Raw genomic sequence first — 15,260 nt, 5'->3', positions numbered from 1 at the left:
CTACATTATCATCTATGTTGTGTGATTAATGACGGGCGAGTTAAGTTCTTCCCAGACCAGTTCTTTCCCCATCCCATCGGTCAGAGGGTCAAACTAGGACCTGGGAGGGAGCAGGGTTCGAATCTCCCCATGGCCACTACGAAGCTCCCTGGAGGACCTTGGGAGCCAGTCACCCTCAGCCTTACCCACCTTGCAGGGTCGTTGTGAGAATAAAATGGGGAAAACCCCTAAGCTCCTTGGGGGAGAATAGGTGGGGTTCAAATTCTTTAGTTGTCATTCCTGCGTTGCTGGGGGGGTTGGTCTAGATGGCCCTTGGGGGTCCCTTCCAACCCTAGGGTTCTGTTAGATGTAAAATGAACAAACAACACCCTCCCTAACTCCTTCTGCCCCCAGCTGCCAGCCAGACGACCGCGAGGACCTGGAGCCCCCCTGCTCAGCACAGGAGATGGAGCGCCTTCGTAGCCAGTGCCGTGAGATCCTGGGGCCTAAGTACCAGGCCTGCCACAGCACCATCGACCCCCAGCCCTTCTTCCAGAACTGCCTGTACGACATGTGCGAGTACCAGGGCATGGCCTCCGTGCTCTGCGACAACATCCAGTCCTACGTGGAGGCCTGCAAGAGCCAAGGCGTGGACAGCATCTCGTGGAGGAACAGCACCTTCTGCCGTGAGTCAAAGGCCCCCCAAAGCACCTCACACTGAGTGTCAGGAGTTCGGCCTACACTGGAGTAGGACCCCTGGCAGAGACACATGCCCGACTGGCATGTTCCCTCCCTCCTGGTCGATCGATCGGGAGCTTCAAAAGCTTTCTTCAGCCCGAACATCACAGCGACCAATGCCAACTGACACCGGCACGCTTAGGGATCCGCAGAGTTTGCGCAGTTCTTGCATGACAGACCTTAGCAACTCAGCATTTTGGTTAGGTAAAGGGACCCCTGACCATTAGGTCCAGTCGTGGCCGACTCTGGGGTTGCAGCACTCATCTCGCTTTATTGGCCGAGGGAGCCGGCGTACAGCTTCCGGGTCATGTGGCCAGCAGGACTAAGCCGCTTCTGGTAACCAGAGCAGCACATGGAAACGCCGTTTACCTTCCCGCCAGAGTGGTACCTATTTATCTACTTGCAGTTTGACATGCTTTCAAACTGCTAGGTTGGCAGGAGCAGGGGCCGAGCAATGGGAGCTCACCCCGTGGCAGGGATTCGAACCGCCGACCTTCTGATCAGCAAGCCCTAGGCTCTGTGGTTTAACCCACAGTGCCACCTGCCTCCCTAGCATTTTGGCTAATGTACTTTATTTACATTTAAACACACACGGAGCACTACAACATGGCTCCCTCTCTCTCTAGCAGCATCAGACGGCAAAGAGAAAAAGAACAAAGGACAATAGTCCCACTTCATGGAACACAGGAACACAAAAATCCTGTCTCCTGGAGTCAAAACATATACTGTCATTTGATAGACAACAATCCCATGACTGCAATCATGGAGCAGGAATTCTAACAGTGAGGAGGCCTCTCTCCAGAGGCTTGCAAGCTCAGGGCCGTTTGATGAGCTGCTAAAAGGGTTCCTCATGGAGAACTCTTGCTGCCAAGCCAGAAGCAATTGCAGAAGCAGATTTATTATCAATAAATCAATAAAAACTTTTTTTGTTGAGGGTGCTGGGAATTGTAGCTCGGTGAGCTCAGCGCCCCTGAGAAAATATAGTTCCCAGGGGTGTTTTTGGAGGGAGGGGTGTAGATTGAATCAATAAATCAATAAAAACTTTTTTTCTTGAGGGTGCTGGGAATTGTAGCTCGGTGAGCTCAGCGCCCCTGAGAAAATATAGTTCCCAGGGGTTTGTTTGGGAGGGAGGGAGGGGTATAAATTCAATCAAGAAATCAATACAAAAAATTTGTTGAGGGTGCTGGGAATTGTAGCTCGGTGAGCTCAGCGCCCTGAACAAACTACAGTTCCCAGGGTTCTTTGGGAGGAAAGCTGCAGTATAAGAGTGCTCTCAACGTAAGGAGCAGGTGCCATAGCAAACCCCTGCTTTTTTATGCTCCCAGCTGATTGCGGGGGAAAGCGACCTATTAGCACCTAAAAGAGCCACGCTATATGTTCTTCCTTTGTTGCTGTATGTAGAAAATACCTCTATTCCTAAAAGCCCCCGTCTCCTCTTCCCCGCCTCCCCCTTCCTCCCCCTGCAGCCCTGCCCTGCCCGGCTCACAGCCACTACACCGAGTGCTCCTCTCCTTGCCCGGCCACCTGCTCCAACCTCTACGCCCCAGCCAGCTGCCAGCGCCCCACGACCTGCGTGGAGGGGTGCGCCTGCGACCGGGGCTACGTGCTGAGCGACGACAGCTGCGTCTTGATGCAAGACTGCGGATGCCTGAGCACGCAGAACGAGTACTACAACGTAAGTGGAAGGGGACTCCCAGCACGGTCACAGCAGCCAGCCAGCAGTCGTAGAATTGTAAGAGTTGCAACGCAGGAATCTTTTGCCCAGTGTGAGACTCGAACACAGGACCCTCAGATTTAGAGTCTGGGGCTGATGGGAATAGTCCAGAACATGGGGCTTGGTTGCCGTCGGGCTGATGCTCCTAAGAGAAGCCGGACGAAGAAGTCCAGATAACGAAGAAGCTGCCACTCTCACAATAGCTTCTGCAAATCATTTATTAAACGTGATGTTTTGAGGTCAAGCCTCTGTTGGGCGATGGGAGAAATATGACCTGCTGAAATATACTCAGAGTCGAGAGTGGATTTCATGCTCTTTATTCAGCTCATAGTGGTGAGGAGAAATGGAAGTTCCCCCAGAAGGTCTGCTTTATATACATTATTTACACAATGGGCCCCACGTGATTGGCTAATTCCGGGATTCTCCTGTAGGCCAATCAGGTTGCGGATTCACTTCTACCTGGAGCTGGATTGGGTGGCTCCTGTGGACCAATCAGATAGCTGCATTCTGAATCCTATGGTTCTAGAACCAATCAGACTGCTGCATTCTGGACCCTATTGTTCTAGGGCCAATCAGACTGCTGCATTCTGGACCCTGTTGTTCTAGGACCAATCAGACTGCTGCATTCTGGACCCTATTGTTCTAGGGCCAATCAGACTGCTGCATTCTGAATCCTATTGTTCTAGGACCAATCAGACTGCTGCATTCTGGACCCTATTGTTTAGGACCAATCAGACTGCTGCATTCTCAATCCTATTGTTCTAGGACCAATCAGACTGCTGCATTCTGAATCCTATTGTTTAGGACCAATCAGACTGCTGCATTTTGGATCAACTCAGTACATAACACCTGCCTTGCAGAGTTGGGGACGGGTCTTGACGCAGCCCCCTAACTGCCTCCCCTCTGCCTTTGCAGCCTGGAGAAACCTGGGTGACGGCCAATTGCCTCGAACGCTGCACCTGCCTCGGGAACGGGAAGATCACCTGCCAGTCCTTCCAGTGCCTGGATGGGTCTGTGTGCGCCCTCAGCACCGCGGGGCTTCACTACTGCCGCCCAACCAGTGAGTGGGAAGCGGGGGCAGCAGTGGGAGGGGGGGCTGAGATGGCGGAGAGGAGGGGAAGAGGAGCAGCACCCCGGCAGGCTCAGTTGGTCCAGCCGTTGGGAAAGGAAGTAGTTCTCCAGCTGCCTAGGCTGGACTACCGCAACGCACTCTACTCTGGGGCTGCCCTTGGAGACTACCGTATTTTTCGCTCCATAAGACGCACCTGACCATAAGACACACGAATTAGAGGAGGAAAACAAGGAAAAAAATATTCTGAACAAAACAGTGGATGTATGATTTTTGTGGTTCATGCTGTGGCCACAGACATGTGATCGGATGGTGAATTTGGGGTGACCCAATGCAAAAATCCTGAGGATCCATGGGCTTTTACCTCTCCCCTCCCAGGCAGCCTCCTTTATCTCTAGCCTCCCTTATCTCCTCCTTAAGGTCCTCCGTGGGACTGGGACATACCAGGAGAGGTGGTCCTGTAGGTACGAGGGTCCTAGGCCACATAGGGTTTTAAAGGTCAAAACCAGCACCTTAAACCTGACCCTGTACTCTACTGGGAGCCAGTGCAGCTGGTAAAGCACCAGATGAATGTGATCCCGCGGCAAGGACCCCGTGAGGAGTCTCGCCACGGCATTCTGCACCCGCTGATCATTCATTCACCCCACACATTTCAAGTAGTTCTCCCCATCACTTTCCAAGCAGCACAACATCCGTGTTTCTCTTTTCGGTGGTGATGTTGCGTTAGGGCGTTTATTGTGTGTTAATTGTGCAGACCTAAAGCCTAACTCATGGGGACGCAGGTGGCGCTGTGGGTTAAACCACAGAGCCTAGGACTTGCCGATCAGAAGGTTGGCAGTTCGAATCCCCGCCATGGGGTGAGCTCCCGTTGCTCGGTCCCTGCTCTTGCCCACCTAGCAGTTCGAAAGCACGTCAAAGTGCAAGTAGATAAATAGGTACCACTCCGGTGGGAAGGTAAACGGTGTTTCCGTGTGCTGCTCTGGTTCACCAGAAGCGGCTTAGTCATGCTGGCCACATGACCCGGAAGCTGTACGCCGGCTCCCTCGGCCAGTAAAGCGAGATGAGTGCCAAAACCCCAGAGTCGGCCACGACTGGGCCTAATGGTCAGGGGTCCCTTTACCTAAAGCCTAACTCGGCACTGGTGGTGGTGCTGAGAAAGATGCCGCGTTGCCAAGAACAAGGAGAATCCATAGGTGCCCATCGGTTGGCAGAGATGGTGGGGAAATCTCCCCTGCAATGGGGGCCTTGTCAAAAAGGGCTGTGATTCCGGAAGGAATGGCTGCTTCCGAGAACGTCATGGCCTTATTACAGAGGGAGAAAACTGTATTTGTCAGGAATCGAAAACCCTGCAGATATTCACTCAGAAAGGTTGTCAGTGATATAGGCTTCAGATTTTTGAGAAAAAGTACAGGTGGTGCTGATGGTAATGTCAGTCCAAGATACCTGGATGGTACCAGTTTAGGGCTCATTCATATATATAAAATATGGTTTACATTTAGGGGTATCAGTTGGTCGTATTAAATTTATTTTTGCATTCCACCACCCCCAATTAACATTTTGAAGGAGCTTCTCCACCCCCATTGCTCAGCCTGGACACTGAGGTCCAGCTCCGAGGGCCTTCTGGCAGTTCCCTCCCTGCAAGAAGCCAAGTTACAGGGAACCAGGCAGAGGGCCTACTCGGTGGTGGCTCCCGCCCTGTGGAACGCCCTCCCACCAGATGTCAAAGAGAACAGCAACTACCAGACTTTTAGATGACATCTGAAGGCAGCCCTGTTCAGGGAAGCTTTTAATATTTGAGGCATTACTGTATTTTAATATTGTGTTGGAAGCCGCCCAGAGTGGCTGGGGAAGCCCAGCCAGATGGGCGGGGTCTAAATAACAAATTATTATTATTCTTATTCGAAAAATAGCAATGCAAGGGCTTGGCCTCAAGACACAGTGAGGACGTTTCCTCTGAGCATGTGCAGAATGCTCACCCGCAACTTTTTACTTTCCTAACTTGGCTCTCCTCCTTCCCAGGATTCCACCAGTGCGTGATTTCCGGAGACCCGCACTACAACACTTTCGACAACTTCGCCCACCACTTCCAGGGGCGCTCCACTTACACCTTGACCAGGACCCTGGGTGACCTTCCGGAGTCTCTCGAACCCCTCTCCGTGGCGGGCAGGAACCGCCGCCGCTTCCCTTTCCAAAGCTTCTCCTTCCTGCGTGAGGTCTACGTCGAGGTGTACGGCTACAGCATCCAGTTGTTGCAGGGGAGGAAGATGGCGGTGAGAGCCCCATACGACGTGGAAAACCCTGCAAGGCTTTTTTTGGGGGGGGGGTCCACTCTTGCAGATCACTTGCCCCCTGAGCAAACGGGGACCCTCGTTTCCACCTCCTCCTGCTCTTAAACACGGATGCCGTATGAGGATTCGTGAAGCCGAACGTTGGAATATTCCATACAGATAAAAGGAAGTCCATCTTTCCACAGTGCAGAGTTTAACTGTGGAACTCCCTGCCACTGGAGCCACTAACTTAGATGGCTTTAAAAGAGGATCAGATTCGTGGAGGAGAGGGGCCACTGTGAGGACAGGATGCTGGCTAGGAGCCACTGATAGCCCTCTCCTCCTCCATGGATTTGCCCAGTCCTCTTTTAGAGCCATCTATGTTGGTGGCAATGGGCTTGCTGATCAGAAGGTCGGCGGTTCGAATCCCCACAACGGGGTGAGCTCCCGTTGCTGGGTCCCTGCTCCTGCCAACCTAGCAGTTTGAAAGCACACCAGTGCAAGTAGATAAATAGGTACCACTCCGGCGGGAAGGTAAACGGCATTTCCGTGCACTGCTCTGGTTCGCCAGAAGCGGCTTAGTCCTGCTGGCCACATGACCCGGAAGCTGTACGCCGGCTCCCTCGGCCAATAAAGCGAGATGAGCGCCACCACCCCAGAGTCGGCCACGACTGGAGCTAATGGTCAGGGGTCCCTTTACCTTTATGTTGGTGGCAGGGAGTTCCGTAGTTTAACTATCTGTCCTAATCGTCCAACATGTGGCTTAATGGGATGCCCTCAAGTTCTAGTGCAGGGGTCAGCAAACTTTTTCAGCTGGGGGCCAGTCCACTGTCCCTCAGACCTTGTGGGGGGCCGGACTATATTTTGGAAAATAATAATAATGAACGAATTCCTATGCCCCACAAATAACCCAGTGATGCATTTTAAATAAAAGCACACATTCTACTCATGTACCGTATTTTTCGCTCTATAAGACACACCCGACCATAAGACGCACCTAGTTTTAGAGGAGGAAAACAAGAAAAAAAATATTCTGAATCTGCGCAGTGCCTCTCCAGCGAAGCGAAGTCAGAATAGCAAGAGGGATCACTGCACAGCTAAAGCAGCAATCCCTCTTGCTGTTCTGGCTTCTGGGATAGCCGCGCAGCCTGCAGTCGCTCCATAAGACGCACACACATTTCCCCTTACTTTTTAGGAGGGAAAACGTGAGTCTTATAGAGCAAAAAATACGGTAAAAACACCAGGCAGGCCCCACAAATAACCCAGAGGTGCATTTTAAAGAAAAGGACACATTCTACTCATGTAAAAACACGCTGATTCCCGGACGGTCTGCAGGCCAGATTGAGAAGGCGATTGGGCCGCATCCGGCCCCCGGGGCCTTAGTTTGCCTACCCGTGTTGTAGTGTTACGAGAGAGGGAGGAAAAAACACACCTTTCTCTATCTGGTTTCTGTGCGTATCATTTTTATGAACTCCTATCATGTGGCCTCTTGGCTGCCTTTTCTCTAAACGAAGCAGTCCCAAACGCTGCAAGGTTTTTCTTCGCTCCATCCCCTTGATCATTGTTGATTGCCCATTCTTTTTTTTCTTTTTTTGAGTTTTATTTATTTATTAATGTTCTTATGTTACATCGGTACAGGTTATCATATTACATCGCAAGGCTTATTATAATATAATTTTCAGCATGTATACAAAGTTTATGTACACAGTTTATATACCTAAAGAAAAGAAACAAGGACAAAAAACTATTCCAAAATCACATTGGACTTCCTGTCTTTCCAGTTGTATATTCCTTTTTTTACAAATGAACATACTCTTATTATTGTATATTTATTTACATTTTATCTAATACATTCCTATATCAACATGTACCCTTGGTCTTATTTCTCAACTCAGTCTCTCTCCAACGTCATTCGAATGTTAGCATAGATAGCGAACCTTTACTATATTTTTCAACATATATCTTATCTCTATCCCGCTTTTCTACATACTCTGGCTTCTCCTCAGATCGTATAAATCTTTTGCCTTTTCAATTGCCCTTTCCAGGTAAATGGCGTGATGGTCACCACCCCGTACTCGCCCCGGGACGGGCTCCAGATCACCCAGAGAGGCCGCACCATCTGCGTGGAAACGGACTTTGGGCTCTCCGTTTACTTCGACGGCCACGATTTTGGTGGTGAGGATTGTTGTTTTTGTGAGTCGTTTAGCCGTATCCGCCTCTTCGTGGCCCCCTGGACCAGAGCACGCCAGGCACTCCTGTCTTCCACTGCCTCCCGCAGTTTGGTCAAACTCATGCTGGTAGCTTCGAGAACACTGTCCCACCATCTCATCCTCTGTCGTCCCCTTCTCCTTGTGCCCTCCATCTTTCCCAACACCAGGGTCTTTTCCAGGGAGTCTTCTCTTCTCCTGAGGTGGCCAAAGTCTTGGAGCCTCAGCTTCACATTATGTCCTTCCAGTGAGCACTCAGGGCTGATTTCCTTCAGAATGGAGAGGTTGGATCTTCTTGCAGTCCATGGGACTCTCAAGAGTCTCCTCCAGCACCAGAATTCAAAAGCATCCATTCTTCGGCGATCAGCCTTCTTTATGGTCCAGCTCTCACTTCAATACATCACTACTGGGGGAAAAACCATGGCTTTTACTAAACGGACCTTTGTTGGCAAGGTGATGTCTCTGCTTTTTAAGATGTTGTCTAGGTTTGCCATCGCCTTTCTCCCAAGGAGCAGGCGTCTTTTAATTTCGTGACTGCTGTCACCATCTGCACTGATCATGGAGCCCAAGAAAGTAAAATCTCTCCCTGCCTCCATTTCTTCCCCTTCTATTTGCCAGGAGGTGATGGGACCAGTGGCCATGATCTTCCTTTTTTTGATGTTGAGCTTCAGACCATATTTTGTGCTCTCCTCTTTCACCCTCATTAAAAGGTTCTTTAATTCCTCCTCACTTTCTGCCATCAAGATTGTGTCATCTGCATATCTGAGGTTGTTGATATTTCTTCTGGCAATTTTAATTCTGGTTTGGGATTCATCCAGCCCAGCCTTTTGCATGATGAATTCTGCATATAAGTTAAATAAGCAGGGAGACAATATACAGCCTTGCCGTACTCCTTTCCCAATTTGGAACCAATCAGTTGTTCCATATCCAGTTCTAACTGTAGCTTCTTGTCCCACATAGAGATTTCTCAGGAGACAGATGAGGTGATCAGGCACTCCCCTTTCTAAGTGGTGAGGATAAATGAGCACAAGGGGAGAAGGGGTTGCATCCTCCCTCCTGTAAGGTAATGGGGCTCGCTCATGAACATCAGGATCAGGCCGGGCCAAAAGCCACAAACATAGCCTCGCGCCGACACTGGCAGGCAGCATCTCTTTTCTTTCCAAATTTTTTTTATTGGTTTTCACACTGTTATAAACAAACAAACATATAAGACAAACAAACATAAATCATAGCCTTATTAAAAATGACACTTATTAACATGGTTAAGTGACTTCCTCGCATCCCCTTGGTTGAATTTCATTGCATATCCTTTTAATGGTTTTCCAAATCACAGTTCTTATAAAATTTAACTTAAACATTAACATCCTTAAATCTTCACTTTATGAAATTGAACATATTAATTCATCACTTAACATAAATAAAGTCCTAAGCCCATTAAGTATCTGCAAGCTGTTTTCAGTTAATTTAACTAAAAAAATCCTTGAATTTATTCCATTCTTCCTGATACTCCTCCTCCTTCTGGTCACGGACTCTTCCGGTCAGGTCGGCTAGCTCCAAAAAATCCATCAACTTCAGCTGCCATTCTTCTATCGCTGGTAATTCTTGGGCTTTCCACTTTTTACCTAACAAAATACGAGCAGCAGTTGTGGCATACAAAAATAATTTAACATCTTTCTTGGGCAATTCCAAACCTGTTATTCCAAGAAGAATGGCCTCTGGTTTCTTTATAAATGTATATTTCAACATTTTTTCCAATTCATTATAGTGGCAGGCAGCATCTCAGAGTAGGTTTAAGGGCAGGGGTGCTGATTCACCCAGCTCAGGCAAAACTGTTCAACTGGCAAACTATTTTGTTAAAATAGTTAAAAACCATAGAATTCTAGAGTTGGAAGGGACCCCAAGAGCCATCTAGTCTAACCCCCTGCAATGCAGGAATCAAATGAATACAGCCGTACCTTAGATCCCGAACGCCCTGGAACTCGGACGTTTTGGCTCCCAAACACCGGAAACCCAGAAGCGATTGTTCTGGTTTGCGAATGTTCCTTTGGAACCCGAATGTCCGATGGGGTTTTCATGGCGTCTGATTGGCTGCAGGAACTTCCTGCAGCCAATCAGAACCCGCAATTTGGTTTTTGTACGTTTTGGAAGTCAAACGGACTTCCGGAACGGATTCCGTCCGACTTCCAAGGTACGGCTGCACATAAATGGCTGCACATCGAAGTTGCAGAGAACAGGTGTTGGGTACAGAAAAGGCTTTCAAAATCTGAATATGTATATGAAAGAACCTATGAAAGGGAAACGATTGAAGGACAGATGTAAAGGCGAGCAAGATAACTAAGAGACGTGCAGTGAATGCGGTGGAAGTCTTTTATAATATTTTAACTAGGATTTATATATTGCAATGTTTAAAGCACCAATTTGGTAATATTGGTTATGAAAAGTATTTTTCTTCTTTTCTTTTTTTAGTCTGCATTTTGGAAAACATGTATATAAATGTGTTTACAGTGTTACGTGCTGTTCTTTGGTTCTCTTTCTTTTTCTTTTCTTGTAAAATTCAATAAAGAAAAAAATTACCTTTTTTTGCTCTATAAAACTCACTTTTTCCCTCCTAAAAATTAAGGGGAGATGTGTGTGCGTCTTATGGAGCGAATGCAGGCTGCGCATCTATCCCAGAAGCCAGAACAGCAAGAGGGATTGCTGCTTTCACTGCGCAGAGATCCCTCTTGCTGTTCTGGCTTCTGGGAATCAGAATATTTTTTTCCTTGTTTTCCTCCTCCAAAAACTAGGTGCGTCTTATGGTCTGGTGCGCCTTATAGAGTGAAAAATACACTGCAAAATCTGAGTATCTGGAAGGCTCAAAGATTGTCCCTACCCCAACCGGTCTAGGGCTGCCCCCATATGGGCACTGCGTTCACCCCTCTTTCTCTCCACCCCACCCAGAGATCGTCCTCCCCAGCACCTATCGGAACTACGTGGGAGGGCTCTGCGGGAATTACGACGGGCAGCGGAACAACGAGTACATGAAACCCGACAGAACGTGGACCCGGAGCCTCAACACCTTTGGGAACAGCTGGGAAGTCATGGTCCCCAGCAGAGAAAGGGGGGCTGGCAGCCGTCCTCGCATCAGGTCAGCCCCTGGGGCAGCTCTTGTCCCTCATGCTCGGCTTCTCCCTCATTCAGAAGTTAATCTCTAAACAAGAAGCAGAGAGCTGGGTCTCAAACTCCCTAGAGAAGCAGACCTTGCTGTTAGCAGACAGGGACCAGGGCTCTGACAACCCTAAAAGGTAAAGGGACCCCTGACCATTAGGTCCAGTCGTGGCCGACTCTGGGGTTGCGGCGCTCATCTCGCTTTACTGACAGAGGGAGCCGGCGTACAGCTTCCGGCTCATGTGGCCAGCAGGACTAAGCCGCTTCTGGCGAACCAGAGCAGCACATGGAAACGCCGTTTACCTTCCCGCCGGAGTGGTACCTATTTATCTACATGCACTGGTGTGCTTTCAAACTGCTAGGTTGGCAGGCGCAGGGACCGAGCAACGGGAACTCACCCCATCGCAGGGATTTGAACCGCCAACCTTCTGATCGGCAAGTCCTAGGCTCTGTGGTTTAACCCACAGCGCCACCCGCGTCCCATCCGATAACACTGAGCAAAACAGAGCGAAAACAGTAGCCCTGTGGGGCCTAGGACCCACGTACCTACGGGACCGCCTCTCCTGGTATGCCCTGCGGAGGACCTTAAGGTCCACAAATGACAACATTCTGGAGGTCCCGGGTCGCAAGGTGGTTAGATTGGTTTCAACTAGGGCCAGGGCCTTTTCAGCACTGGCCCCGACTTGGTGGAACGCTCTGTCACAAGAGACCAGGGCCCTGTGGGACTTAGAATATTTCCGCAGGGCCTGCAAGACAGAGCTGTTCCGCCTGGCCTTCAGTTTGGACTCAGTCTGACCCTTCTGTTTCCCTCCCCTTATGGTCTTGATTTATCGGCTATTTTAAAATGAGGCTGCATTTTAAATTGCATTTTAACCTGTATTTTACATTGGTTTTCTCCCCCCCTTTCCCCCTTATTATGTTTTTACTGTGCTTTTATTGGTGTTAGCCGCCCTGAGCCTGGCTTTGGCCAGGGAGGGCGGGGTATAAACATAGGCGCCGACTCCATGGGGCTTGAGGGGGCCCGAGCCCCCTCAAAAATTCGTTTGGGGGGGCTCAGCCCCCCCAATAATCTCGGGCGGCGGTGGGCGCGCCCGCGGCTTTTATAGGGCGCCCGGCGCGCACCAGCTCGATAACGGGCACCCGCGCGGCGGGGGGCGCCGGGCCGGAGGAGGGGGGCGGCCGGCCTGTCTCCTTGGCAACCCCATTGAGCAGCGCCGGCTCCCCCGGGAGGGCCATCCCCCCGCGCCGCCGATCGCCAACACCGCCGACGCTGTGGCTGCCCGAGCCCGAGCCTGAGCCTGAGCCCGACCCGGAGCCCGAGCCTGAGCCTGAGCCCGACCCGGAGCCCGAGCCCGAGCCTGAGCCCAAGCCCGTCAGTCAGTCAGTCAGGAAGGAAGGAAGGAGAAATGGGGAGGGAGACGAGGGAGGAAAATTGCGTGCAGGGTGAAGAAAGGAGAAGGGCGAACGAGACGAGCTTCCAACCCAAAAAAGGGCTGGAAGACTGGGAGGATGCAGGATCAGGAAAGAAAGCGACGCCTTCCCCGCCCGCGACGTCGCCCGCTTGTCATTGGCAGCGCAGCGGGCGCCCAGAGGGGCTGGGCACTGGTGCAGGGCCACTCCGCAGCTGCGGAGGACAGCTGCGCGGCTAGCAAGGTGCGCCGCGTAGAGCGCGGCCCTTGTGTGGCCCGGTGGCCAGGCAAGCTCGGGCGGGGACCCCCATGCGAATCTAAGACGGGAGAAGAGGGCAGAGCAAAGGGGGTCCCTTCCCCAACCTCCGGCTCTGAGACTTCCCTGAGCCCCAGAAAACCGAAAGGATTTTCTCTTCTTCTTTTTTTATAAATATTTTATTAAGTTTTCAAATACAAAGTTAGAAACATACACTGAAGAAAAAAGTAAAAGAACAAGAAAAAGAAAAAAAAGAAGAAAAGAAAACCAACCATTCAACACATTTTTTATATAACTAACTGGACTTCCTCGCATCTCCCTTACCCTGCATTCTTTATAATAAAGATATCAGCAAATTATTACCTTGTTTCGTACCTTATTTTGTACTTTTCAAATACTATACCTCTAAATTTAACATACTTTTCATCAGTTACTTATATCTTAAATTAAACATAGTATTACCTTAGATTTTGACCTTTTCCTACTTAAAATATAATTTCCTGTTTCCCAAATCTAATTGCTGAAGCTATAGTTTCCGAATCGTGTAAATTTTTAACATTCATACAACTTATATTGTTTTTGTAAATAGTCCTTAAATTTTTTCCAGTCCTCTTCCGTTGTTTCTTCTCCTAAATCTCGGATTCTGCCAGTCATTTCAGCCAGTTCCATGTAGTTCATCAATTGCGTCTGCCACTCTTCCAGTGTGGGCAAATCTTGTGTCTTCCAATATTTTGCGATAAGTATTCTTGCTGCTGTAGTTGCATACATAAAGAAAGTTCTATCCTTCTTTAACACTTTCTGGCCAACAATGCCCAAGAGGAAGGCCTCTGGTTTCTTGGGAAAGGTATACTTAAATACCTTTTTTAACTCATTATAGATCAATTCCCAGAAGGCCTTAACTTTTGGACAAGTCCACCAGAGGTGAAAGAATGTCCCTTCAGCCTCCTTACATTTCCAACATTTATTATCAGACAGGTGATATATTTTTGCAAGCTTGACTGGGGTCATGTACCACCTATAAATCATTTTCATAATATTTTCCTTCAAGGCATTACATGCCGTGAATTTCATACCGGTGGTCCATAACCTTTCCCAGTCCTCAAACATGATGTTATACCCAATATCCTGAGCCCATTTTATCATGGCTGATTTGACTGTCTCATCCTGAGTGATTTTCTCTTCAACCTGCCCTCCATCCTCTTGCAGAAAACTCTTTGCCTGCCCTGCCCGTATCTCGTTTTTGCTTTTTAATTCCACACACGCACCCTTCGGACTTCGTGGCAATCGGGCGCGTGGGTGCGTTTCCTAAGAGAGTGAGGACCCCCGCCTCCTCCCCACCTGCTCCCTCGCCAGCCAGCCAGCCAGCCGCGCGCCCTAGCCGGAGAGCCCCGGCCGTCCCCGTCGCGCAATCGGCTGGATCTCCCTTCAGCAGGCCGTGCTCACAACTCGGCCCAGGGACCACCCAGCAGCGGATCTCCGGCTCAGCTGAAGAATCCGGCAACAACTCCCCTCCTCCCCAATCGCTCCGCCGAAATACGCTCCAAAACCCCCCAGATAGGCCGCCGGCCGCCAAGTCTAGTGGCGCCCTGAGCGAGGGTCTCTCCCCAACACCGCCACCTCGAACTGCGTTCTCCCGGCTACCCGAGCGAACCAGCGGCAGGACCCCGGTATGGGCCCCCCCAATATTTTTTATAAGTCGGCGCCCCTGGGTATAAACAAAATTATTAATAATTATAATTTGAGATCATTTTGAGAACAGGATGTTGGGTCATATGGGAGTTTAGATGCACTAAAAGGGGCCCCTTTGGCCTGATCCTGCAGTTCTTCTTATGTTCTGAGGAGAAACGAACAGGGAGGATTTGTCTTTCTCAGCTCAGACCTTGTACACAGCAGGGAGACATCCAACCAAACATACAGAGGGGAAAAATTCCTTCTCTTCTTCTTCCCCCCACAAAGGCGCGAGGATCCATCAGATGAAGTCGAGTCCGGCTTTGAAGTCGCCTGCAGCCCAGAGCAGCTGATATCTGTCAACGGGACAGGCGTCTGTGGGGCCCTCTCTGACCCCCAGGGGCCGTTCTCAGCCTGCCACGGCGTCCTGTCGCCCAGCCCTTTCCAAGAGTGAGTGTGCCCAGAGCGCAGGCGTGGGTGGGCGGCTGGGAAGGGAGCGCGTCCGTGTGCAAGCTGACGCGGGCGCGCATTTGTGCGCAAGAGAGCCCATCTCCTTCCTTCTCTCTCTCTCCCAGGAACTGCGTGTACGACCTCTGCGCTCTCATGGGCGACACCGAACTCTTATGCCAAGATTACGATGCCTATGCCAAGCTCTGCCAGGAGGAGGGGGTCACGCTGGGAGCCTGGAGGCAGAAGACGGGCTGCGGTAAGGGAATCCCCCATCCAAAAAAACCCCCTATCTCACGCCCTTCCTTGCCCAGCTTAAACACAACAGCCATGCCATGCTGTCATCATCATCATCATCA

The 15,260-nt window shown here is 50.2% G+C and overlaps 1 protein-coding gene across 1 annotated transcript in view; it reads left to right on the top strand.

Annotated features, from left to right (window-relative positions):
• The window catches only part of ZAN (zonadhesin), a gene marked incomplete at both ends in the record, with an annotated part of 28,037 nt that overhangs the window by 6,255 nt on the left and 6,522 nt on the right, over positions 1 to 15,260 (top strand). Inside the window, 8 exons of the mRNA XM_082196772.1 lie at positions 394 to 665; positions 2,184 to 2,392; positions 3,347 to 3,491; positions 5,520 to 5,770; positions 7,813 to 7,942; positions 10,915 to 11,101; positions 14,743 to 14,904; positions 15,030 to 15,160. Coding sequence (XP_082052898.1) covers positions 394 to 665; positions 2,184 to 2,392; positions 3,347 to 3,491; positions 5,520 to 5,770; positions 7,813 to 7,942; positions 10,915 to 11,101; positions 14,743 to 14,904; positions 15,030 to 15,160 — 1,487 coding nt within the window. The remainder of the gene's footprint in view (positions 1 to 393; positions 666 to 2,183; positions 2,393 to 3,346; positions 3,492 to 5,519; positions 5,771 to 7,812; positions 7,943 to 10,914; positions 11,102 to 14,742; positions 14,905 to 15,029; positions 15,161 to 15,260) is intronic.

The sequence above is a fragment of the Podarcis vaucheri genome, assembly GCF_965113315.1.
Source record: "Podarcis vaucheri genome assembly, chromosome: 13".
Lineage (NCBI taxonomy): Eukaryota > Metazoa > Chordata > Lepidosauria > Squamata > Lacertidae > Podarcis > Podarcis vaucheri.
Note: the sequence above shows the minus strand (reverse complement) of the source record. Positions and strands in the feature narration are given on the sequence as shown.